The sequence below is a fragment of the Bicyclus anynana genome, chromosome 21 (assembly GCF_947172395.1).
Source record: "Bicyclus anynana chromosome 21, ilBicAnyn1.1, whole genome shotgun sequence".
Classification (NCBI taxonomy): domain Eukaryota; kingdom Metazoa; phylum Arthropoda; class Insecta; order Lepidoptera; family Nymphalidae; genus Bicyclus; species Bicyclus anynana.
This window is the reverse complement of record NC_069103.1, coordinates 1,500,533-1,528,133: the sequence shown is the minus strand read 5'-3', so window position 1 is coordinate 1,528,133 and position 27,601 is coordinate 1,500,533. Positions and strand designations below refer to the sequence as shown.

Here is a 27,601-nt window from a genome sequence, read left to right as displayed (position 1 = left end):
CGAGCTAATTTGGATATTGTCTATGATTCTTAGAAAGGAAAAGCTGTGAAAATGATCATTTTTAAAAATTATTAGTACGTAACGAAAGCATATAACCAAAAAAATATTGAATAAAAAGTAAACGACTCAAATTCATGATTGTATAGACTTTATTAAAATTATCCGTTTTTATTACTTATCAGCCATAGACAATTACTATTTATGTCCGCCATTCATTCTTTTGAGTTGCTTTTTCGTTTTACGATTCCGTAAAGAGCACGATTTGTCACCAAGTTTGATGCAACATCAAGAATAAAACCAATTACGTAGAAGCAGTAGAAGCCGATTAAAGTTTTAAAACATCATCTGGGAATATTGTAGCTGCTCCACCAAAGAAGCAATTCAGTGGAACGAATTCGTGGTTCACCTTACCCGTGAGACGAGATTGTATCTTCGGTAATAGGTTCAGTGATGCTTTTCTTCGCGTATTACGTTTTCGGCCGTGACGTTTACGTGTGTGCCTGATGGTGCGGGAACTATGTGCGAATAACGTAACCGTGCAGAAGGACTCAGCATGGGGGCCTTTTTGAACAAGCCCGAGACGAAGAAGTATAATGAGAGCGGAGAGGGCAACGGTCTGCGCTTCGGCGTGGCGTCGATGCAGGGCTGGCGCGTGGAGATGGAGGACGCGCACCACGCGCAGCTCACGCTGAACGGCACGCTGTCCGACTGGTCGTACTTCGCGGTGTTCGACGGCCACGCGGGGGCTCGCGTGTCGGCGCACTGCTCGAGCAACCTGCTGGAGTGCATCCTGCAGACGGACGAGTTCCGGCGCGAGGAGGTCGCGGAGGCGATACGCGCGGGCTTCCTCGACCTGGACCAGAAGATGCGCGAGCTGCCCGAGATCTCGGCCGGCAAGGAGAAGTCCGGCTCGACGGCGGTGTGCGCGTTCGTGTCGCCCAAGCAGATATACATCGCCAACTGCGGCGACTCGCGAGCGGTGCTAGCGCGGAACGGGGCGCCCGTGTTCGCCACGCGAGACCACAAGCCGGAGCTGCCGTCGGAGAAGTCTCGCATCGTCAAAGCGGGTGGCTCCGTCATGATACAGCGCGTGAACGGCAGTCTGGCGGTGTCGCGCGCGCTGGGCGACTACGACTACAAGAAGTCGTACAGCCGCGGGCCGTGCGAGCAGCTGGTGTCGCCGGAGCCCGAGGTGTCGGCGCACGAGCGGCTGGAGGCGGAGGACGAGTTCCTGGTGCTGGCGTGCGACGGCGTGTGGGACGTGATGAGCAACGAGGCGTTGTGCGCATACATACACTCTCTGCTGCAGCTCACGGACGACCTTGTGGCTATTACCAATCAGGTCATTGACACCTGCCTCTATAAGGTAAATACCAACTACCACTCTCACATTAGGCCATGTAGTAATTCAATCTTGTCACTAGATTTTATTAAATATTAGCAGATACTTTTACACAGTTTCACCTACATACTCATAGTTCTTATTCCTGTGGAAAATACAGAGACAAAATATAGTGTATGTTACTTCCTGATAACATAGCTTTTTTTAATAGTGAAATGATTTTCCAAATATCTAGTATAGTATAGTTTCTGACTTTATTTGTTGTATACATATACAATACACATGACACCCATTTAAATATTAGTATAACACACGTTGAAAGTGGCTAGGCAAGTGACACTAAATTGACTAAAATTTGAAAAACCCCTGAATGTCATGAAATTATGAATTGCTTTCTTGATCAAGTCTCTTTCAGTGCAGTTTCATTTGAGACCCACATGAGTATATTTGCAGACATTTGGTTATTCTTCCCCTTCATCCGTTTAGGAGTTATGGTGCCACAGACAGACTGACAAACAGACAGGCAGACACGTCAAACTTATAACACCCCTCTTTTTGCGTCATTGGAGGTTAATAAGAGTCAATTAAAAAGCCCAAGTTGGTTAGAGCAGAAAAATATCACCAATACACATGCATTTGTTCATACTTTACAGCACAGAGACTTGAAGAGTGTTCTATTTTTATAATGGTGTCTACTGTAAAGAGTTATGAATGTACCTCACAACCCATGCATCCATCCATCATCATCATCGTTAATATGCTCAAGATCTTGGAATCTTGTGACCTATTTCTCATTTTCCCACTATTCGAGCGATAAAGAAAACATTAATTTAGAAATTGTTTAAGAAATTGTGTCATTTCTGGATTGGTTGTGGATGTGCCTCATTACCATCAAAGTGGTAAAGACATCATCATAAATCTTTTAAAACCTTGCAGATATTTCTACTTCTAATCATCATTATCAACCCATATTCAGCTCACTGCAGTGGTTGAGTCTCCTTTCAGAATAAGAAGAGCTAGGCCAAATCTACTTTTAATAGTAGACCCAATGCTCCGCTATCTGTTGATTCTGACAGTCAACATCAAAAATATTTATGATTTTGATAGGAACCAAGGATAACCAACTATTTATAGCTAGTTCTGGTAGTGGGTATGATAATCGTCAGTCAAATAATAATTTAATTCGTAAGAACATTTAAGAAAATCATCTAAGTTGCTGGGTAGGCCAGGCATTAGTATTAGAAATTGTCGTCAGACATTTATAAAGGCTGAAAGTTTATCAGTCTATGGTCCTACTACAGGCAAGTATGGTCATGGTGGCTTTTATAGCAATAGATAATAAAGATATACACTATATTGTCAAAGCGTAAGGCACATTTTTTTTATTTTCAAAAAGTCCCAAATAAACCAAAATGTGCAAATCCGACTCAGGCAAGAAGGGTTCCATACTATCTATAAAAACTAATCTATAAAACAGCAAAACATTATGTATGGGAGCCCCTTTAAATTCTTATTCTGTTCAATATTTTAGTTTTTGTTATCACTGCAGCAACAGAAATACATTAGTTATACTATAGATTATCATGGTTCATATGATACATCCTGGTGACAGATGGACTAACAGACAGAGGGACCTCAGTAATAGGGTCCCACATTACCCTTTGAGTACAGTACCATAATAAATGTCCACTGGCTTTTATTCTTCTTTCCTCAGAGTCTTTCCAGGCAAGCTTTTATACTGTTCTATCTGTAGTTAGGCTAACTTGTCTGGAAATAATTATACCTATATATAGACAATATGTAATCTTGTTAGTTTAGCAGTAAATCAATGAGTTGTAGCTCCAACAATAGAAAATCTTACATTACACATTATTTACACATGTGCTGCATGTAATGTTGTATTATTTTATATCACAATTAACATATACTTCAAGGTTACAACTGATGAGTTTAACATTGAATTATTATTTTAAAAATTAACATTTTAATTTGTGAATTTTTTAAATTGTGATTCAAAATTAAGCGATGCATCATACTTATGACATAATAATATGTGTATGTGTATTGCAATGACTGGGACTTGCTAATTTTTTGGAGTTATATACTCTTATATAGGAGCTTATTCTTCAAAAGTCATTTAGTAAAACATTTTTTTTTTATTCTTTTACAAGTAAGCGCTTGACTACAATCTCACCTGATGGTAAGTGATGATGCAGTCTAAGATGGAAGCGGGCTAGCTTGTTAGGAGGAGGATGAAAATCCACACTCCTTTCGGTTGCTAACATCGTACCGGAATGCTCAATTGCTTGGCGGTACGTCTTTGTTGGTAGGGTGGTAACTAGCCACTGCCAAAGCCTCCCACCAGCCAAAATATCTTATGATATAAATAAAGATTGTCTAAATATAAAAATCAGCAAGTCTAAAGTAAAAAATCTGTTAGGCAAAGTCAGGGAAGCTCAGTATGTTCAATGAATTATAAAAGTAAATGAATTTGAGGAGCCACTTTGGAAATCAGGGGTAAATTGAGATTTTACACTGTTTTCACCTTCATTCTACATTATGACAATTTTAGTAAATAATAATTATAGATTAGAGTGAATACAAGTATTATAATGATTATGTAACTAAATTACACCTTCTAATAAATGTATACCTTTTTTGTTTCTAATGTATTATATAAGTTCAGAGAATTTTTAAAAAAATATAGAGAAAAATCATAGAAAAGTTAGGGATTTTATACACATGATCAATAACACTCTAAGGTTGTAAAACTTGTATCATTCTTATTTTTTAAAATACTTGATTCTATTCAATACATTGTTAGTTGTTTTATACAATTATTCCAATGGTTTACAACTTGTTTTCTTGGGTATTACCTTATGTATCAGTAAGCTTCTTTTTGTAAACAGGAACCTTAATAATATAATATTTTGTTTAACAAATTATTTGGGTTAATCCTAATGTTAATAATGTTATCTATTGAAATGCTTAGGCTTGAACAGTGTGTTTAGAACACATTAATTAGGACATAGCGTTTATGCTATTAGATGACCCATGGATTTTGTAAGACCTATTCAAAATTACCATTTTTACTGTCTACGTTTAAGGGTTGTATAGACTTTAAACTACCCTTATAAAAGAAAATAATATATTAAAATTGTTCACACTACAAAAGTGCTACACAAAAGTCAAGACTAAATAACAAGCATTGATTTTACGTAGCTATAACAATAAGAAACACTCTTTATCAAAGTCCTCAGTGTAGAAACCTCTGAACCCTCTCAATTTTGAAGAAGTTACACAAGAGGAATCCACTATTCCACTAAGATTCAGCCTACAAGCTTCAATCAGCTTGGTTTAATGTGCATATATACAGCTGTAACCCACCATCTCTGTTCCAGGGCAGCAAAGACAACATGAGCATTGTGCTGGTGGTGTTCCCCGCCGCGCCCAAGCCCAACCCGGAGGCGCAGCGAGCTGACCGCGAGTTGGACGAGACGCTGCGGCAGCGGCTCACAGGTTGCTATCAATCTCTACTGCATGCGTGCTCTGCGCCGACCGAGCGCCCCGACCCGACCGACCCACCTGACACACCCGACCGACCCGACCGACCGACCGACGGCAACGGTGAACTTGCCGCCTGACGGCTATCCCATTAATTGTATCATCACAGTACTTACGACTTCATCCCACTTCTGATACTTACATTATTACAATACTGACGACTTTCCCCACTTCATACATTGGCATCATCTCAATACTTAATTAGTATTGTGATGACTCGTTAATATATCCTCTGACACTGGGATAATAACAGTACTTGCTTCATTATCCCACTTCTGATACTTGCATCATCACAACTTTCACTTCCTCTGTTAAGTAGTAAGTATTGTGATAACAACGTGTCTTTTTAATATGACTTCTGACACTGGGATAATTACAGTACTTGAGTATTTATCCCCCTTCTGATACATGCATCATCACAATATTTAACTTTGTTATTAAAATATCTGAAACATCTGGTGTTGAGGGTAGTTAGAAAGCATTACCAAGAATGTTGGCACTTGGTGTTGTACTTTGTATGAGATCACGCTACTAGATGCACAGCCCACAATGCATGATATCACAGTGGGTCCATACTCAATGTGCATATAAAAATGAGGGTGTAAATCACTAGTCATTTCATGTCAATTAGCTGAATTACAATATTATAATTATCTTGTTCTTATATTAATGAAAATAAATCTCATTAGAACAATAGTTAAAATAAGTTATGAAATGAAATGCGTTTTCTACCTTCTTTTCTAATTGTTGGTAAACAGTGCACATCGAGTATGGCAGGATACATGTCACAGTATAATTGTCTACGATTGTCTTACACTGGCGACGCCGCGCGGTTTCACTCGCGTGGTTCCCGTTCCCGTAGGAATACAAGGATACAATAAAGCCTATAGCACTCGGGGATAGTGTAGCTTCCCAACAGTGAAACAATTTTTCATATCGGTACAGTAGTTTCAGAGCCTATTCAATGCAAACAATCAAATCTTTCCTCTTGATAATATTAGTAGATAGTTACATATTGCTATTTCTTTCGTTTCACCACGACGAAAGAGATACCTATATTTCAATTGCCAGTGCCAGTATTGGTCGACAATATATCTTTCTTTTCACGCGATATGACATTTTCGTTGATGCATCTTACTCGTATGTCTAATCGTTGAAATATAACATAGAGATTGCTTAGTCTGCCACATTTGCTACTTTTATCTCGAAATATCCATGGGAACAGGATAAAGCATGAGATACTAAAGCTAATATAGCTCTTAGAGCTAATGATGTATAAAATAAAATCTGAATTTCATGCCGTCGAAGACGAGGGATTAGCCAAGTGAATAATATAATCAATGCTGCTCTTATCGTCGTACGATCTGCCGGAAAGTCGTTATTCTTGGCTACGTACTTACGCGTTGTGACAATAGTGACCATGTTTTCGAGATTTAAATAAACACAGGTCATAATGAAATGATCTATTAATATAATAAACGCGGGGTATATAGTTTGAAGAGCTGATGGACGTTGGGGTCCTAAGGTGCTAGAATGGTGATACCGAAAGCGCAGTATTAGTCGACCCCCCACTAATTTTGGGGCTGTTTGTTCCGGCGGCTCAGGACTGTGTTTGGAAGGTCCTTAAAGGCCCTATGTCCTGCAGTGGACGTCCTTCGGATGATAAAGTAGTAGATCGATAAACATGCAACGAATTTAGAAGAATATTTTTATGCCCTTTATTAAATGGAGTACTTTCATAATATTTAGAACATATTTTAAACACCAAACACCTTCGAAACGGTTTCGCTTTTTAAGAAATTTTGTGTGCGTATCGGGTAGGAGCGATGTTCAGTTTAGAGTTAAATTCAGTCGTTAAAGTTTTATTTCTAAATTATGGTAAACGTTCACATATCCGCATCGTAAGTATCGGACGCATAGCGTCAAACGGGTTGTAGTATTCTTTGTATAGAAAGTCATACAAGTGCGTTCACTGATTCGCATCGTACGGATCTACTGTAAAATAAAAATTACGTCCCTAAAATTATGGAATGACTGTGTATAATGTCGTAAGATCTGTTTAAAATATTTCTTTCCATATAGTTTTCCTTTCGTTTACGGCTCGCATGTCTCCAACTATCAAAAACTTGGCGTGTCAACTTTGACATATCAATAAACTATCCACACACGATAGCTTATGTGATTTATGTCTTGCGATTTCTATTCTATGTAAAAGCTGACATGATTATATCGCTGCTTCAAAACGTAGGGGGGAAAAGCATACAAATCTCAAAATGAAAAAAAAAACTAGTAGCCATGTTACATAATTATCGATTCTCTTTCTACAATCGCTGATTCTTCGAATACTAAAAAATGTACTACACTTACATTCGATATCGATAGGTCACGTGATTTAAAACCAGTCCTGGAAAACATTCCTTCTTATTACGCAATTTTTTTCCAGTTGTGTCAATCGAATCCACAGCCGTGTATGTAGATAGCAGGGTCTCTAAGCACTGCGCCACGCAGCCGTCTTTATTTATTAGGTTTATTTACAATCACTTACACTAACTAAAATAATAAAATGTAACTAAATTATAAATAACTATAAGTGTAGTGATTACTTACAAATAAACACAGCATGAAATAAAGAAGAACAGTAAATAAAAGATAACTTAAATATCACAAATAAGGAACATACACACTCGTATTATTCACTGAAAAAGAAGAAAAAAAAGAAAAAATGAAATAAGGTGAACACATTTTAGTTATAAGAGTACCAAGTAGAGATGATTTTTTTTATAAGCGAAGCCGAAGGATTACAGAAGTCATTGAATCTGACCGATTATAAACATGCCCTTATTGTATTAAGTTTCTCCGCAATGCTAAATCCAGACTGAAAACACGCCGCAGCGTCGGATTACGATTGTAGTGTGCGTGTCAATACGCATGATACCTACTATAGGTAAGGTTCCCTCGGCATTGTCGGCCTATTCGTATGGCTTGGCCACCCTGCTTGTTTTTTTTAAGAATATTTGCCATATCTTTTATAATATGACCAATATTCCCATTTCCCTTCAACTAGTCGGTAAAGACTGTGCTAGGAGTGGGTACGACAATGACTCTTTAACGATCACTATCATTATCATACTGTTACCAACGATCTAAACTAAGATCACTGTGACACTGCTCTTCTGAGTTCTGTCAAACTTGTATTGCATGAAATTTCTTGAAAGAAAGAAAAGCTGAATATTTTATTCTACGATTTGTTATCCGTGAATTCCAACCACTACCACGTTTAAAGACGTTTAATGTTCGTCCTTTTAGACCTCAGGCTCGTGTCTGCCTGAGCGTCTGTATGCAGTGGCGTGCATAAGGTTATCGACCAGGGTGTGCACTAGTAAGAAAAATTAAGCATATTCGAAAAATTTGCATTGAATAAGCATTAAGAAAAATCTCTTGGGGTATGCAGCGCTTTAATGCTTATATGAAGTGCACGCCACTGTCTGTATGCATATTTTTACGAATTTTTTCCCGTTAATTGTAGACATTTTTTTTAAAATTAGTCAGATTAACGGACAAAACATTACCGTATATCTTCATATATCAATTGATTATGAAACACGTCTAAAACTCACGTGATATTAGGTCGGAGTATGCCCGACTAGTTTCGAATCCATACGGGGCCCCTAGTCATGAGCTGGTTCTTGCATCGCGGCACGATCCAAACTGTATATCTTCGTATATCAGCTAAACTTCGTTCGCTCGTCCGTTATAACAGCGGCTATTACTACTGGGTTGTTGTGTAAAGTAGGTAAGTTATTTTCTCGTTTCCAATTCAGCTTTGTATTCGTTTTATTGCGAGTGGGCTATTGGGGTAACGGTCCGACGGAGCGAACTTAAAAGTCGCGTAGGAAGCTATAAAGTATAAAATAGTGTGGCCATGTGTATTGTATGATACAGGATAGTCCGGAAAATACTTTGCGGAAATAAATAAACATGAAAAATAAATAATGAACAGCTGAGATTCTTGCCTGCTGTGCTCAGTAGAATCTTCTTCCGAACCAGTTATAGATGCAATACAAATAAATAACTTTGTATCCAAACTGCTCGTAAAATGACTACTTTTTTATAGGAATACTGTTTCTTCCTCTTTAATGCCTAGAGTTTTGACCGCATGCAATTCAGATACACCCAGTAGTTAAGGAGAATTAGCATGAGTACATAATCTACTCTCATTATTATTATTATAAAATATAGAGATAGAGAAATACCAAGCAGAATTTTCGAAATAATAGTGATAGAACTAATGATAAACAAACATCATAATTTATTCTATACTGCCGTCACATTGATGCGAACTAAATCTTTGAATGCCAAATAATAATATTCAAATTAAGAAAATAAGATACAATAAATAGTTATAACATTCATGTGCCTACTTACGAAATTGTAGTAGAGAATTATATTGTCAATTATTATTATAGTAGGATGTAGGTCTTACTCATAGGTGTAGAAATCTTGAATCTTTATTCTTATAAGTGCTCTCCCTAAAGCTAAATATTATTGCAAAAAATTAAATGAACAAAAAAATATACAAATCAAATAGAAGTACATAGATTGTTATGTTCTTACTACCATTGTCTATATCTATAAAACAGAGTTTATTTCATCATTATCTACGTATAAGATAATAGTTATCTTACAGAAAAAAAAGAGTTTTAGAAATTTTAATCTAAGCGTTAGTAAAGTACAAAACTAATTCTTAGTTTTCTTAACCACATACTAAAGATTTTCAAATTTTTAGGACTGTCTATACATATGCTCGAAAATGGACACCCTTACAATGTTACTGGTATAGTGAGTAATTTAGCCCTTGTGTAGTAATTACCAATTACTACTATACCCACATATATAGTAGTGGGTATATATAGTATTTACCAATTACTATATATACCCACGTTAGACGGTTTTTATTTATCTTTTATAAGAATAAGAAATTTATATACATACTCGTATTACGGCAGGCGTCCATGAATCCGTATCGGACGCATCGCATCAAACGGATTTTAGTTTACTATTCTTTGTATAGAAAGTCATACAAATGCGTCCACTGATCCGCATCGTACAGATCGTAACGAACGGTATTCTTATATCATAAAATTAAATGAAAATCCGTTTGATGCGATGCGCCCGATATGTACGATGCGGATCAGTGGGCGCCTACCATTAATAGGATAAGTGAAACCTGCGGACCCATTTTTATACTTTGTTCCCAGAAATCTAAAAATTAAATAAATTTTGTACGACTGGGGCTCTTGTCTAATACGTACTTATATGAGTTAAATTGGAGAGGTTTTGGGATTTTACGAAATACCCAAAAGCCGGGTAAAATGATAAAACTTTTTATAGGAATTAAATATTTTTATTATATCGGCACTAATAAATATTTCGACTTTCGGAAAGTATATGCATAGAGTACGTAGATATGAGTAATGAAAATTTTATCTCTTAAGGGCTTATAAATTGGAAACTACTTTGCGGAAAAACTTTTTTGACGGCCTCCGTGGCGCAGTAGTAAGCGCGGTGGTTTTACAAAACGGAGGTCCTGGGTTCGATCCCCAGCTGGGCAGATTGAGATTCTCTTAATTGGTCCAGATCTGGCTGGTGGGAGGCTTCGGCCGTGGCTAGTTACCACCCTACCGGCAAAGAAGTACCGCCAAGCGATTTAGCGTTCCGGTACGATGTCGTGTAGAAACCGAAAGAAATTAAAAAAGAAAAAGAAAAATTTCATCCTCCTCCTAACTAGTCAGCCCGCTTCCTTCTTAGACTGCATCATCACTTACCATCAGGTGAGATTGTAGCCAAGGGCTATCTTGTCAAGAATAAAAAAAAAACGGAAGTCTGTTGGAATATAGATCATCAAAGTGGTACGTAATGGTAGAACACTTAATGTTACCCCGAGGGTCACAAAATGGAAAATGAAATTCAAGAAAATAATTTTCTTTTATCACATAGTTAATTTCTCGCTACATTTGACTAGTCTATATTTATCAAGTGACTCATACGAGTAGATAATGTAGAAGTATTTATTTGTAATGATAATGATATGACGAACGTCTTGCGAATCGGAGTATGTAGTTATTTAGTAAGGGAACCTACCTATACTACGTGAACCATTTTTCTCAATTTTTACCCCTGCCTCCCCCCTCGGTAATCGCCCGTAGTATAATGTATCCTTCTCCCCTATAGTCCACACGAATTTCATAAATATTTAAATGCAAATGTGTTTACTATATCCCTATTCGATGCGTACTGTTTACCAAGAAACAAATTAGACATGAAGTTAGAAAACGTATGTCATTACATAACGATTTTTTTTTAAATTATGTACTGTTTGTTTATAAAATATTATTTAAAAAGTTAGTATTTTTAGCTTATTAATCGAATTTATTTTCATTAATTTATGAACAAGTTAATTATAATTATTATTAGGTGTGAAGCTATTTATACCCTCATTTGGTAAACAGTGCACATCGAATAGGGCTCTATGTTGCACTCGTGTTTAAAATTGTTAACCCTTTGGCAAAGGGGTCCTCACAAAATGCAAAGTGAAATGTTGAATTCTGAACTCTAGAGGCGCTCTAGAAGACCGCTTGTGACGTTAAGTATTACCTAACAAAAACAATTTTTTCTAATTGATCGCTTCCAGTCTATTTTAATTGGGTTTTCCCAATGTGATGAAACCAAATGCCCTATAATCAGATATAACCGGTTTAGTTACGCCATTCAATGTTACTTTGCGCTGCTGGGCTACGACTTCATAGGAATAGCGAGAAATAAATTAATAAAGGTGTAAAATTTTAGTATTTAATCGCTTCCTTCTTTTAACGAGTGTATTATGTTATTATTGAAGAAGGACTTAGGACAGGTATAAACATTGGGTGCTATTCAGCTATTTTACACTCGATGACGAGTATTATTGAATTTGAACTATATGTTTATAGGATGCTATAATTAAAATGTCATTAAGTTCCCATGGAAACGATGATCGATGTCACAGCTCTGTAAGTTGTTTATTAGTATTTTATTCCCAGTAAAATAAAAAATAGTTGACATTTTGACTTAAAAATAGCCAAATCATTGTCAGTAAACCTAGTGTGCGATCCACGACATACGTCGTCAAGACAAAATGACATATTGTCGACTGGAAGTATCGCTCTCTTTCTTTCGTTGCGATAGGACAAAAGAACAATATTTATAGCTCGGTTGCTATTGGTCGACGATGTATTTTTCTCTTCACGAAATTTGTGGTGGGTCGCATGTGAGGCCTGTGCAGATTTGTGAGGATCTTCTTCTTCTTTTTCTTTTTCCTTCTGGGCCATGAGATTGGCCGTTCCACGTGTAGATATAGTCACTACCGTAATGTCTCATGTTGCCACCTAACCAACCAACCAACCAACCTAATTTCCAGACGAAATCAGGATTTGTAGAATTCCGCATGTTGATTTCGCTAATAAGGTTAAGAGTGTGTTACGAAAATGATAAATAAATCGTATTTTATTTATTTATTTAATACCCCTACAGCTAGTAAACAGTAGATGTTATATAAAAAGTACACAATGATCGTGGACAATGTGTCCAGCCACTTACAGGTATACAGCCTATTTTCAATGCGTACTTAGATTTTTGTCGCCAGTCGCCTCAGACCAATTATAGAAGGAGCTGTATCGCACTCATAGTCACGAACAAAGTCTGTCATTTTCTAAATAAAACGAGCTTAGATTTTGTATATATCTTATACTAAACTAGAAGTTTTTGCCCGTTTTTTACACAATTCACTTACACAAAAAGGTATTTTTACGAAGCTCTTTAACCGACGAACACGAGTACAACTATTTAACATCGATTCTATAGAGACAGTTTTTATAATCGCATTAGATCGTTGATCATACACATTGACAGAAAAGTAACGTCTAGCGAGGCAGGTCCTATACAATAATTGGTCTGAGCCAGTCGCCGATGCAGCAAAGTCGTGGCCCTTCGGTTAGATGCGCGATGTAAACCCATATCCCCATATACTTGTATGTAAAATATCATTGACATTTTCTCTATTAAGTAGGCTAGAGGTCCACTAGAGGTCAATAGTAATAGACACTTGGAAATGTTAAAAAAAACATGCAATAACCTTGAAAAAGTTTACTTATCATCATAATATAAGTGTTATTTGCTATAATTTATAATAATGTTTTTTACTCATTATTTTCATATTATCCTAGAGTTGTGTGAACCCAAATTGCCCTGAAGTCCTCCATTTTATATTATAAAAACTCATTAACGTTTTGTCTTATCTGTTAAGTAGGTTAAGTGGTCCATTAAAAGACATTTTATAAAAAAGCCCTTGTGATAACCCTTACAAATTCTACTCCTTAGGTAATTGTTAAGTAGATTTTTTATTATACATATATTTATAAATTAATGTATTGAAAGTAATAATATTTACATTGTTGTTAATATTAAACAAATAATAATATATTTACTATTTATTAAAATTAAACATTGTTAAAAAAAACGAACGTTAGTTTCATTGCTTTAGTCCTTGCCCTTTTAGTTGTTTTGAATTTTAAATTTGGAATACGAATTAAATATTTTATATTATTGTTAATATATTTAAAGGGTTTAAAGCAATGAACGTGCGTTCAGTACGGTGTCTGATTAGAGAATGGTGGTGGAACGATTTCGCGCTTTAATTTATATGAGGCCGAAGCCCTATGACGCATGCATCGGGGTAATCCTTTGGCACCGTTAGTATACGAGATATGCACTATCACTAACTCAATCAAATCATTCAGTTCAAAAAGTTTAATCTATGAGTAAGTAGTGACTGCACCAACGGTTCGGAAACAGATTCTCGGTAAACTAGTCAGCAATAAATTTATTTATTTCAAATAGGTTCAAACACTTCTGAAAAGTCACGCATCGGTCCGAAAGCATATATTATTGAGTCGAATAGGCAACGAACTCGGCGGTTTATTTTTAGAAAATAGACACTGTAATTTATACAATTTTTTGTTCATGACTTCCTGTCTCGTGTATGGATTGCTTCTACAATATTTGTCACTAGCGTCCACTGATCCGCATCGTACGTATCGGACGCATCGCATTAAACGGATTTTTAATTTTACGGCAGAAAAAATCCGTTCGATGCGATCTGTACGATCAGTGGACGCACTTGTAATTTGTTGTTTTTTAATGGTAATACTTTCTTTACAAATATTTTATTCTCTACAAGTTACCCCTTGACTACAATCTTACCTGATGGTAAGTGATGATGCAATCTAAGATGGAAGCGGACTAACTTATTAGGAGTAGGACGACATCTACACTCCTTTCGGTTTCTACACGACATCGTACCGGAACGCTAAATCGCTTGGCGGTACATATTTTTGTCGGAAGGGTGGTAACTAGCCAAGACCAGTGACCTGGACTAATACTAAAATCCGTTCAAAGCGACGCGTTCGTGGCGCACGATGCGGATCTGTGGACGTCTGCCTTAATACTCATTCCCGTGTAAATACAGGGATTGAAAATAGTCTAAGACACTCACAAATAACGTGGCTTTTTGTTGGTAAAAGAATTTTCAAAATCGGTTTAGTAGATCCAGAGATTGCCTCCTACAAACACACAAACTTTACCTCTTTATAATATTAATGTATAGATTATTACTTATCAAACTTAAGATTGATAAGTCTTTCGGCCTGGGATCGAACCCACAACCTTTGAGCCCGGCGTTTCGACCGTAGACTGTAGAGGCTTAAAGTTTATAATAAGTAGGATTACACATGTAAGTACGATTTATGTTGTATTGGTAATTAAGTACTTAATTAGGTTATTATGAAGCCAACTAATGATCGGCCTTCGTTGATTAATAACTACTAACTTACTGAAAACACGTGACTGAGTTCATAAGAGCCTCTAAACACTGATTTTGATGGAACGTCAAAGTAGGAATATACAGGGTGCTGGGGAGTATTCCCCATAACTTCAAGGTGTTGACGAGTCCACTTATTTGAGTCGAACTGCATTTTTTTAACTAAAAAAATAAAAACTTTTTCATACTAAGTAATTCAAAGAACTTAGACTATCCATGTAACACACGCCTTTATATATTCTTGCATTTTAAATTTTAAAGTTTGGCTACGTCATAATTATAAGCATGCGTGAGACATATTTTAAGATCTATTTACAGAATAAATATTATTTAATCCGAAAATTTTAACTTTAGGACACATATTGCCTATAGAGCCTACAGTTGTGATGCGACGAAGTTTCAAGCACTTTGATAAAAATAAGTTTATGTCTGACCTCAGTATGATCGACTGGAGTACTATCCTGAATGCTTCGTCAACGAATGACAAAATTATTATTTTCAATTCTTTGTTGACGGAGTTGTTTGATGTTCACGCTCCACTTAGACCCATAAAACTGAAGCATCTACCGGCTCCATGGCTGACAGATGACATCAAGGCTCTCATGGCGAAACAAGATAGGTCTAAGACTAAGTACAAGCAGAATCCTTCTGCCGAAAACTTTGTAAAATATAAAGATCTTCGCAATAAATGCAATAGGCTTTGCAGGAATGCTCAGCGCTCCTATATTCACGCATCTGTAGAAAATAAGGATGCAGCAAAAGTCTGGAGCATCATCTACTTGGAATCTCGACATAGAAGCACTAAATAATCATTTTACAAAAGTTACCTTAATAGATAATGCAGCTAAAGTACATACATTAAACACGCTTTCCTTACGTCCAAAACCAAATTCCTTGCCATTTCAATTTGCTTCTGTCACGGATGAGGAAGTAAAAAGAAATATTATGGCCATCAAATCAGATGCTATAGGGTGTGATCAGGTGAGTCGAAAGATGATCCTTTTAGCACTTGACGGCATACTAGGTATCCTTTGTCATATCTTTAACCACTCTCTCTCTACAAATACTTTTCCTAATACTTTGTATTTAGCATACATTGTTCCTATTCCGAAATCTCACAGTCCTTCAACTTTCTCGCAGTACCGTCCTATTTCTATTCTTCCTTTTCTATCCAAAGTTCTAGAACGTATAGTGCACAAACAATTATTATTATATCTCTCTGAATTTAATATACTAAATCCATATCAATCTGGATTTCGCACTGGGCACAGCACTGTCACTGCACTTATCAAAATTTGTGATGATATTAGATACGCCATCGATAACCAGCTCCTTAGTGTTGTTACCTTACTTGACTTTTCGAATGCATTCAATACTGTCGATTTCGAGATTCTCCTAGGAGTTCTAAAGTCAATTAATATTTCTCCTGAAGCTTTGGGTTGGTTTCGGTCTTATCTTTATGATCGTAATCAATGTATTCGGGTTAATGAGAAATTATCTTCTCCGAGTATATTAAATGCAGGTGTTCCTCAGGGCGGTGTGCTTTCTCCGTTACTCTTCTCTATTTACATTAATTCTATTACTGATCTCCTCTCCCTCTCCTTCCATTTATATGCTGACGATCTGCAAATTTATGTATCATCACCCGCTGACTCGCTTGACAATGCAATAGCCAGTCTAAATACTGATCTTAATACAGTCAGTGCTTGGAGTAAATCCTACGGATTGTCGGTTAATGCAAGTAAATCAATTTTGATAGGGTCACGTCAACAAATTTCGAAAATTAATACTTCATCTCTTCCTCCCCTTTTATTAGATGGAACTGAATTAAATTTTAACAGTTCAGTCAAAAATCTCGGCCTAGTTATGGATGAATGCTTTTGCTGGACACCCCAGGTTGCTGCTGTCAGTCGGAAGATCTTTGCAGTGATTAGCAGGTTGAGAAGGTGGAAGAACTTGTTTCCTCTTAAAACTAAGATTTCTCTTGCTCAATCGCTTCTTCTTCCATTACTCGATTATGCCGATTCTTGTTACTGTGACCTACCACAATATCTCCTTAACAAGCTTGAACGCCTTCAAAATTTAGTCATTAGATTCATATTTGGGTTAAAAAAATTTGACCACATTTCTGAATTTCGTGCTCAATTAAAATGGTTGCTATAGCTCAGCGTCGTAATTTTCACATACTTTCCTTGCTTTATTCTATACTTAATCACTATCATTCTCCTCCGTACTTAAAAGAAAGGTTTCACTTTCGCGGTTCTAACCACCTTCTCAATCATCGATACAGCAATGATAATAAGTTATCTATGCCATTTAGTCGGACTCACCGCTATAGTGAGTCGTTCACTGTTAAGGCCGTAAAACTATGGAATGCCGTGCCGCGGGATATTCGTCATTCTCAGTCGATTCATATATTTAAACGTCGTCTTAAAGACTACTTTTTATCACAGTAATATATTTAGGTATGTAATATCAATTTAAGTAAGTTTATTTTATTGTATATATATATTATTAATGTTAATATTGGTATTTATGTATTTTAATTTTCTTAGTTTATGTAAGTATATTTCATTTATTTTTTATTGTACAGTATTTTAAGTCGATATTTGCGCACCAACCACTTCTCTTTGTAAACGTGAACTCCTTATAATAACGGTTGCCTGGAAGATATCACTTTAGAGATAAGGCCGCCGTTACACCATTGTTTGTATTTTACTTGGTTTGTTTTTGTAAATTTTTGTTATTTTGTTTTTGGTGTAATAAAGTGTTTTTATTATTATTATTATGTTCTTTGAACGTTATTAATTAATTTTTGTTAAAGAACATAACCCCAGAGTTATGAAAAATACTCCCTAGCACACTGTATAGTTAGCTCATTGGTTAAGGGGACTCATCACCGAGAGATCTTGGTCTTTTCTGACTATTGGAGGAGACCAAAATGTTGGTCATTTTGAAAATATATGGCAATTTAAAAAAAAAAACGGTCCACGGTACTTCGACTTTATTTAACCTTGCGCATTAACTTGAGAATATATTGTTTCAATTGGACTTTCGAAACGTCAGGTTGTTATGAAATAATGGTGATAATTAAAGTCAAAATCTTAAAATTAAGGTTACTTGGGTTTAAGGTGGGTACATTGTGTACCTAATTATTATTAAGCGTAAACTACTATGAAATTAGTCTCAAAATTTCCAGACCGCTTGGTCACCCTACACCCAAATAAAAACCACACATAAACTTTTATATTACCGTTTGTGTCGAAAACTTATTATAATCACGATTCTATTAAACCAGTGAATTGTCAACTTTAAAGCTAAGTGAGTAAGGATCAAATTACGTTAATTTTTTTTTATCAAAAGGTTGTTCTGTGATTTTTGGAACCTTTTCTAACCTTAACCTTTGACCGGGCCTTGACAGTGTAAAGTCGAAGTGTCGAAATCTGAACACGAAATCTTTTAACAGCAAATCGAGCAATTTTGATTAAATGTCGCCTTATCACATTATAGTCCAAGAGCTGGTAAGAGTTTTTGGGTAGGTATTTGAGGCAAGCTGAAAACTTGTCCTGTACCTCTCCTATTATATCCCAATACGAAACTGCAGACCTGGCTGGTGAGTAGCGGGGCTAAATCAACCCCCAAATTTTTAAAAATATTTTTTTTTTTTATCCAAAAATATATTTGAGGCAATTTGCAATTTTTATATGTTGTAGTTTAATATTTATAGAATATAAAAAAAAATAAGCCAGACGATTCAGTCGGGGTTTTAACATTGCCAGGCGCGTTCAAAAATATTTTGCAAAAAAATATAAAAAATGTATTTGAGGCAACTTGAAATTTTAATAGAGTATTATTTATAACTAAAAAATAAGACTCTCAAAAAGACAGATCATTTCGGTGGGACTTTTTACCTGCCAGGTGATCTTATAAAGTAATGATTACAAAAATATAAAATTACAAAATCAGATTTATTGAAATAGAAAAATTATATACTAATAATACAGCTGCAGAATTATTATGAGTATACAAATATCAATGTAATTAATTCCCTGTCATATCAGAAAGAAATTGTCATTCTTCTTCTGTAGATGCTCCTTCATCAGAGCTATCAGAATCAACTTCAGATTCATCTGTGTCTAATTCGGATACCCCTGCATTATCTGCGAAAAGTAATATATATGGATTGATTAAATAAATCATAGTAATTAAAATACAGCAGTTAAAAAAAAAAACTATGTATACGCACCTGTAGTATCATTTCCAATATTATTTTGTTTATTGTTTTCATGAACAATAGCGTCGAATACTGATTGCGGCATACAATCTCCGTCGAACCAGTGGAAATGTAGCGTATCCTCATGAAGTGTCCATCCGTTTCTATTCGGTGTCAAACTGCTGGGGAATCGCAAATATGCATTTCTCCAAATACTCGTTATATATTGCGTTCTTAAAAGATGTTGTTGTAATTCAGCTTTGCACGGAGGTAAAGTAGAGGGATCACAATTTTTTAAAGTTTTTTTGAAAGGTTCATCTTCAGTGTTAGCTTTGTAAGTTACACAAAATTTATGAAACCGTGCTGCATTTATATTTGATATATTTTTATATCCATAAATTTCACAAATAAATGCTTCCAAAATTGGCAAAATTTCTTCACGTGATCCGGTAATATGTGCAACTCCAAGATCTGTTAAAGCTTTTTGATAATTTTGATTTTTTATCAATATTTTATATGGCCTTATTTTTCCTTTTTGGAAAAATTATGGATTATAATCGCATCCTGTTAATGCATGAAAACCAGGTAAACTTGCACATAAAGATGGCCCTAATTCCATGTATAATTTTGTTACATTGATGTACCTTTTAGAGTTCCCAGTGCCATACTCCATAAAAATGTTAAGGTCATCGCTTTGAAGATGATCCATATTTCCTAGCATGATTATCAGTACGTTTGTATCCGAACTTATAAGAAGAACGTTCGTCTTTCTATATGTATCGAGCTTACACACATGGTGGATTATCTTAGTATCAGCTTCTTCGTGATTATTACAGGCCAGATTCTCATCAATAGTCATTTCAACAACATTATTTTTCACAATATATGAATAACACGAATCATAATTCAACTTTATTAATGTGTTACCAATAAATGTTGCCATTTCATCTGTAGCCCAATAATCAATTAAAAACTGGACAAAAACGATAAACGCTCTATCTCACTCTACAGTTTGTCTATAGCGCTTCGCACTCGCACCCATACAAAATTTGTTAGATCACCTGGCAGGTAAAAAGTCCCACCGAAATGATCTGTCTTTTTGAGAGTCTTATTTTTTAGTTATAAATAATACTCTATTAAAATTTCAAGTTGCCTCAAATACATTTTTTATATTTTTTTGCAAAATATTTTTGAACGAGCCTGGCAATGTTAAAACCCCGACTGAATCGTCTGGCTTATTTTTTTTTATATTCTATAAATATTAAACTACAACATATAAAAATTGCAAATTGCCTCAAGTATATTTTTGGATAAAAAAAAAAATATTTTTAAAAATTTGGGGGTTGATTTAGCCCCGCTACTCACCAGCCAGGTCTGCAGTTTCGTATTGGGATATAATAGGAGAGGTACAGGACAAGTTTTCAGCTTGCCTCAAATACCTACCCAAAAATTCTTGCCAGCTCTCCTACTATTACCTAGATTAGAAATTTTATAATAACTAGCTTAAAATAAATGAAATTTTCCCAGTGTTACCAACTCTCCAAAATAGTTATCCCTAAAGTTTGTGTCAAAAACCCCTAAAATCGCCTTAATTATTGAGTTGTCCCCCTAACAAATATAAATTCATTATAATTTAGAAATAATATGCTGTAATATGTTTCAAAAGTCTATATTTAATACAGACAAAACATTACGTCTTTATCTGAAGATTCAAATTTTTTGAAATCATACATATTGATAATGAATAAATTTAACAATTTTTTTAATCGATGAAAATTGCCGCCAGTTGTCTCAGAGTGGTTGTAGAATAACGTATTATATGTCGTTATAAGTCTCTAGGTCAAGAAAGAAATATTAAAATTATCATCAATTTAAAAATATTAAAGAGTCAAAAAATCCCTGAAAATACCCCTAAAAAAATCCCATTTCACTTATTTGCCCCCTAAATCTGGGGGGAAAACCCGTAAGTTGGGAACCCTGAATTTTCCCCGTTAGAGCGATCCCCACTAGCGCGTTACGTTACGTTTTTTATTTATTTATTTAACGAGGGTTTGTTCAAAATAACTTATTTACCTACGATTAATCATTCAACATCATACAACATTCTAGCCTCCTTAGATAAGGTTTAGGCTAGGATCCTGTTACATTCCCCCACTTCTCGTAAATTAATATTAATACAATATCTCTCTCTTTCGTTCCGAACACATTCCACCAATATGTGATAAACGTCTTCAATAATATCACACTGTACATTTAGGCGAATTAGATTTCCCAACAAGGTATGCAAATCCATTTAGTGGAATGTGTCCAGAGCGAATTCTTAATGCTAACACGATATTATATCTACTTAATTTTACACCGGCAAACCATGGCGACCGTGAAAGAGATGGTTCGATTGTTTTGTACCATATGTCTTTATACGAGATCTTAAATCAAAGTGTTCTTTCTACAAGTTAAAGCACTTCTCTCTAACTAAAAAAAATAAATCAGCAAAATAAGGAAGGCCTTCAAATTTTAGATCAACAAACCATGCCTCTTTTACGTTACATTGTAACGTTGCAATGGAGCTCAATTGCTAGAACGGGCAGTGTTTCACTTGTTTCGATCGATTGTTGAAACTGAGCCCACATTCGCACGAGAGTTAAAAAACTCTCGTGCGAATGTGGGCTCAGTTTCGACGATCTGTAACGACTTTAAAAAAGCGTTCAAATATCATCATCATAATTATCAACCTACATTCGGCTCACTGCTGACGCAGTTTAAATATCACGGTTTTACAAATTTTCCAAACGTCTAAAACTCTCTCGTCTATTTTGTGACGTCACTAACACCCTTGATGTACTAAACGTCGAACTAATTGTTAACTAATATTTTTGTCAAACGCTCCATTTGTATGAGATTTATTGTAGTGACGTCATGAAACATTTGAAATATAGACTGTCATGGCCGACACGGCGTTTTGGCTAGTACTGTCAAAAACATATTCAAAAACTAATACTTTCATGTCTCATAAAAATATGAAAAAATATTTTAAAGTTTAGTATGAGCTATTTATGACGATTTAAAAAAGTGTCAACTAGCCTGTAGTAGTAGAAGCGTGAGCTGACTATCTTTCAGCTTCTATAAAATGACAAAGGTCTGGCCATTACAGACTCTTAACCATGAAATCTGGTATCACTTCATATAGATATATTATAAGTATTAAGTGTGTGGTTGTTGTATGGCACAGTTTATCACCGGCATATAATTACAAGTTGATAACTTTGATAACTGATAACACTTCATCAATAGGAAATATGCAATGCAACGTTTTCTTTGCTTTTTTCTTATCTGTATATCTAACTAGCAGATGTCTCGCTGTTTCACCACCGTATTATCCGTTCCCGTGAAAATACTGGATTAATAGCATTAAATTGAAAATTTTGAAAAACCCGTCATAAAATTATCTAGAATTTTATATCAGAAATTCTTTCTATCATCATATATGTGGACCGGATCAATGAAGAAAATTGTTCATTTTATTCCAATATAAACAATTGGATTTCCATGTCCCAATTTTCCCACCACTAATTTTCTCATCAAACAAAAATAAGAACACTCTCGATCAAGTCATCAATATTCTCTTCCAGTGCACTTTCATTTGAGTCCCCACTCGAGTATACTTGCAGACATTCTGTTATTCTTCCCCACTTTCACCTCCCAAAACTTAACTCAACAACAGTTGAGGACAGGGCATTCTCTTCCAATTAATGGGAATGTTGGTCTTATTTAAGAGATATGGTAAATATTCTTTAAAAAAATACAAATAAACAAAACATACGCACTTCAAGGGCGTGGAGACTTCAATTGCTTATTAAGCTTTCGTTTTCCGCGCCACCTTTAATATGGGTCTCTTCTAGTCAAGAGTGAAAAGGCATCTTGTATTCATCATCAATCAATCAGTCATCAGAATTTCCATTATCGATTACCATCAGGCATGATTGCGGCTAAAAACTTAATTGAACAGCACGTTTCTGCTGTGTTGACGTTCTTTCATTACTTTACGTGCTGTCACTACTACAAACTTTGCGCAGACAGCGTCCTTATATGTTATGACGTGTGTTCCAGCGCTGATCAACGAGCGCGCGGATGAGGAGGAGGAGGACGACGTGTCGCGCTCGTGCAGCCACTTCACGCACGTGCTGAAGAAGCTGCTGCAGGAGAACATCCCCGGCCTGCCCCCCGGCGGCGGCTTGGCGGCCAAGTGAGTTGTTACATTTCGTTGTAGCGCTGAGCCACGAGTGAGGAGGAGCACGGCGCTCCCGCCCGGGTCCCCATCGATTCGTAGCCCGTACTTTCTTTTCGTCGGACGAATCGATGGGGGTACCTCTCTCCTATGTCGATTCTGCTCTTTTCTTGTCTTGGATTATAAAATTGAGGGAAATAGAGAGCGCACAAATTTGTGCACTAGAATCTGATCTGAATATATTTGCCACCATGGCCCGAAATGGGTTAGCATGCGTCAACGGCGTCAGCGTCTATTGGTCGACATTTATCTTCTTTACCTCTCGAGATATGTCGTGGTGCCCATTTTAGACTAACCGGCGAGTATAATACGCGTAAATCAACGTGTGTGTTTGACATACAATAAATAATGACACTTTGTTCGCAGGCAAGGCTTGCTGGACAAGATATACAGGGAGTTCCATCCCGACCACGTGGACAGCTCGGAGCAATTCGACTGCAGCGACATCGCGGACGCTGTCAACAACTAGGCGCATCAACTGCGCGCGCCACAGATGTCATCTACAGCTAGGCGCATTCATTGCGTACGCTACAGCCGCCGGTAACAGCTAGGTGCATCAACTGCTCGCGCCGCTGACACATGAACAACTAGACGTATCAACTGCGTGCGCCGTAGACGCGCTCAACAGCTAAATAAATCAACTGCGTACGCCGCAGATACTGTCAACAAATAGGCGCATCAACTGCGTACGCCGTAGACGCCGTCAACAGCCAGGCGCATCAACTGCTGATGCCAACAACAGCTAGGCGATTTAAATGCCTATGCCGCAGATGCAGTCAATAGCTAGGCGCATCAACTGCGTGCGCCGTAGATGCGCTTAATAGCTGAGCACATCAACTGCGTACGCCTTAGATGCTATCAACAACTAGGCGCATCAACTGCGCACTAACGAGTTGACGCTTAAAACGAGCCGATAACCACCCACCGGACCAACCTCAACCGAACCACGTGAAACTTTCCAATAAACCGTCATTTGTTAACGTAATAAAATATGCAATTCCGTTTTTATACTGAATTTTGACTATTTCACCGATCGGCAATCTTTTAATAGACAAGGGATTGGGTTTTGTTTATATCTGTCGTCGACTAAGACAATGTATTTATATAATTACTCAGCGGTCTGCAACCTTTGACATACCGCTTGTCCTAGCTATATCTGACTCTGAAAACGCAAAAGTCATTCAGCATGGAATGATGAATGAGGCATGATTGAAAAATCGTCAGACTATAAATTTTTTCCGAAGTTTTTTATCTGTGCAACTTATATGGACCAATACTAAAGTATAAAAAATTCCATTTTCAATTTCAAATAGTCTGTAGTCCAAATATGTGTGAAAATATATAATATGTTTCATATTCAAAGTTGTAAAATTGTATGTGGTGTTTAAAAGTGTAGAAACAGAACTAACTTTTTTTCCTCTTACAACACTATTCAACTTGTCAGTTGTTAGTGTCATGTGTCAAAAGTGATTAATCTATCGGCTTTGAAGGTTATGTTAATAGGGTTACGTTTAAGTTCCTCGTATTCGTGTTGCCATATTGGCGAAAATGGCGTCCCTATTAATTTCTACTATTTTTTGCCAGGCTATACCTATGGTAGAGGTTATAGTCTGACAAAATCCTAGTCTTTCGTAGGCTCTTTTTAATCAGTGGTTGGTAACGAGCTATTGGATTTATATTGGTTGGTAAAGTAATTGTATCGACCTTCAAGGTTTTTGACCAATTGGAACGTAGTGCGTTGGGATTTGTTTGCAAGCAAAATTGAAAATTCATAAATTAAAATTAGATTTTTAATTTATGAATTGGTTGGTAGAACATTAATATGGGACTTGTTATGGATTTATTTTGACTTTACGTTGTTGGCAGATTATTAAATAAAAGTTTCATCACAATCCGAACACAGTTGACAAAGTAGTAATTTAAAACAAGAAGTTAACCAACCGACCTAAAAAAGGCAGAATTAAATATGACAACTATATTTTTGAAATTGTTGCCTGACAATGTGACAATATTTATTCCAAATATGAAGGCTGGCATCAATCTCAAAAAATAGTTGGCATAATTCGTTTTTTGTGTAACTGAAAATAATATGACGAAAAAAAATATATTACAATTAATCAGTCTTTAAAGGGTGAAGAAGCTGAAGAACCTTAATATTTCAGTTAAAAAAACATATCAAATTTCGCCAAGGCTCAGATTGACAATACTACAGACAGTGTGTGAGCACCCTAATGAAAAGTATCAATTGTTATGATTGACTGTCGTATTGTTTATTATCTGTCTGTATAATATGAATAATTATTAATCGTAAAATTGATCCACTGAAAGACGTTTTAAGCATCAACTCCGTAAGCAAGGTTGGATTTTATAGAGAGTCGATTTATTATAACTAACCAATATTTACTAGAGCCAAAACACTATCTATGACAGAATAAAGTACAAATTCGCGTGTACTCAAGTGAATATTGGTTCGGGAAATTTGTTAGATAAAGCTGCATTCGCACTGTTCGAATGTATTTGACAACTTTTTTTGTACATAAAATTAAGTCTCGAAGTGTGTGGTGCGAATACAACTTTATACCGCTCGGCGCCCCACTTGTGTTTAGTGTCCGATAGGTTTTAATCGCTTTGTAAAAAGTCCCGCTTCTATCACCATAAATAAATGCTTGTCTATAGATAAGTGAGTCTATGGTAGGCTAATACGGTGGAAACACAGGCGGGGGATCGTCGGGCGATAAATATAATTTAATGTTTAATACTCTAGCCTCTGTTGTGGAGCGAGTCATAGACAAAAATTGTTTTCTTTTTTTTTCTCTCCTTAAAGATAGGTCACGTGTCTTTGTTTCTTACAATGTGCCCACAGCGGTTTTATGTGAAATGAGAGTTCTACATTGATTGGGATTTTATTTATGGCCGTTTCACATTATTCCATTCCCTAATACCTGCCTAATCATGAAAATGTTACTTTTGCTTGTTTAATATTATTCATTTTGGTGGAAAAATTGAAAATGAATACTTAATTTACTTGCAATATTGCACTTGAATAATTATTGAATTCTTAATAACTTCGTTATTTACTTATTTAGTGATGTTTACACACAATAATTGAAAATAAAGAAAACCAAAGCACATTAATTATAATATAAACATTTTGGTGACCACGCTGATAAATAAATAAACGACTTCTTGCAAAAGCTTGTGACTTGTCAAGCAATTAAAAACAACATCTACTGACCATTACTAGAAAGGGCTTTCCTGATCAAGTGTCTGGAATCGTGTGAACCGGCCGTTACGTCGCTTGATGGCACAAATTTTTGTTTATCCCGGAATATGTACCTAGTTGAAATTTAATAGTTTTTAAATGAGAAATAATATTGTATATGTATAGCAATGCAAAGGGGTTTTTTGTTTCACAGTACATTTATAGTTTGTGGTTAGAGCTTTGTCACACTGGCGATATGTGAACGCGCGTATCGTGCGGAGTCAGCGTACAGTCAACAATATTACTTTTATACTTTTACGATTTGAATGTGAAAATATAACCGTAATTTGCACTAACTAAAGTTTAATATTTAGTTATTGTATGCAGGAATCGATTTGTCTGAAATAAATAAGCTACTTTTAATCCTATTCTCACAAAAAACACGGCTCACCGCTAATAGTGAGTTGGTTAACCGTAGGTAATTATTCTCAGGCGTACAAAAGGATGTGGGGTGATTTTAATATCGTTATTTTCTTTAAATTATTTAATATCGTTATTTTCGAGGGATAAAAAAATATTAATCTGGAGTTATTTTTACCCACAAACGAAGCCGCATTACGTTTTTAATTTAAACCTTTACCTATACCCACTACTTAACAATACATATTTACTGGTTAACTAGTATCATAGTAAGTCAGTAAGTGCGTAAGTCAGTCGGTAAATCTACTCGTAGTGCCTACAGTTGTAGTACTGTAGCATGCCGCGCGTTTTTATACCGCCAGTGTGACGGGGCCTTTATCTTCCCTTATTCCGTTAAAAGAACTTGTTCATAGGTACATGTCATTATATTAGATGTGTAATATAGAGATTTGAGATAAATATTAATAATAAATGAAATAATAAAACTTTGAAAACACTTATTTCGGAAGCTGTTTATTTTTATAGCCCTTTATTAGCGAATTCTTTTTTTTAAGAATATTTTCCATATCTTTTAAATATGACCAATATTCCTGTTCCTCCATTTAGTAGGAAAAGAGTGTCAGGACTGGGTACGACAATAGTACAGAGGTGTTATACTATTGGGG

The 27,601-nt window shown here is 36.0% G+C and overlaps 1 protein-coding gene and 1 long non-coding RNA gene across 2 annotated transcripts; one reads left to right on the top strand and one right to left on the bottom strand.

Moving 5' to 3' along the window:
* Positions 1 to 103: 103 nt before the first annotated feature.
* Positions 104 to 27,436, top strand: LOC112044647 (protein phosphatase 1B). Its single transcript, XM_024080547.2, has 4 exons — positions 104 to 1,366; positions 4,744 to 4,861; positions 23,137 to 23,272; positions 23,681 to 27,436. Exons 1-4 carry the CDS (start codon positions 554 to 556, stop codon positions 23,781 to 23,783), a joined length of 1,170 nt encoding a protein of 389 aa, XP_023936315.1. The 5' UTR covers positions 104 to 553; the 3' UTR covers positions 23,784 to 27,436.
* On the bottom strand, positions 18,766 to 19,328 carry LOC112044648 (uncharacterized). Its single transcript, XR_002886764.2, has 2 exons — positions 19,063 to 19,328; positions 18,766 to 18,976 (listed from the first exon to the last, which is right to left on the bottom strand). It is a non-coding gene; the product is annotated as an uncharacterized LOC112044648 (long non-coding RNA).
* Positions 27,437 to 27,601: the final 165 nt, after the last annotated feature.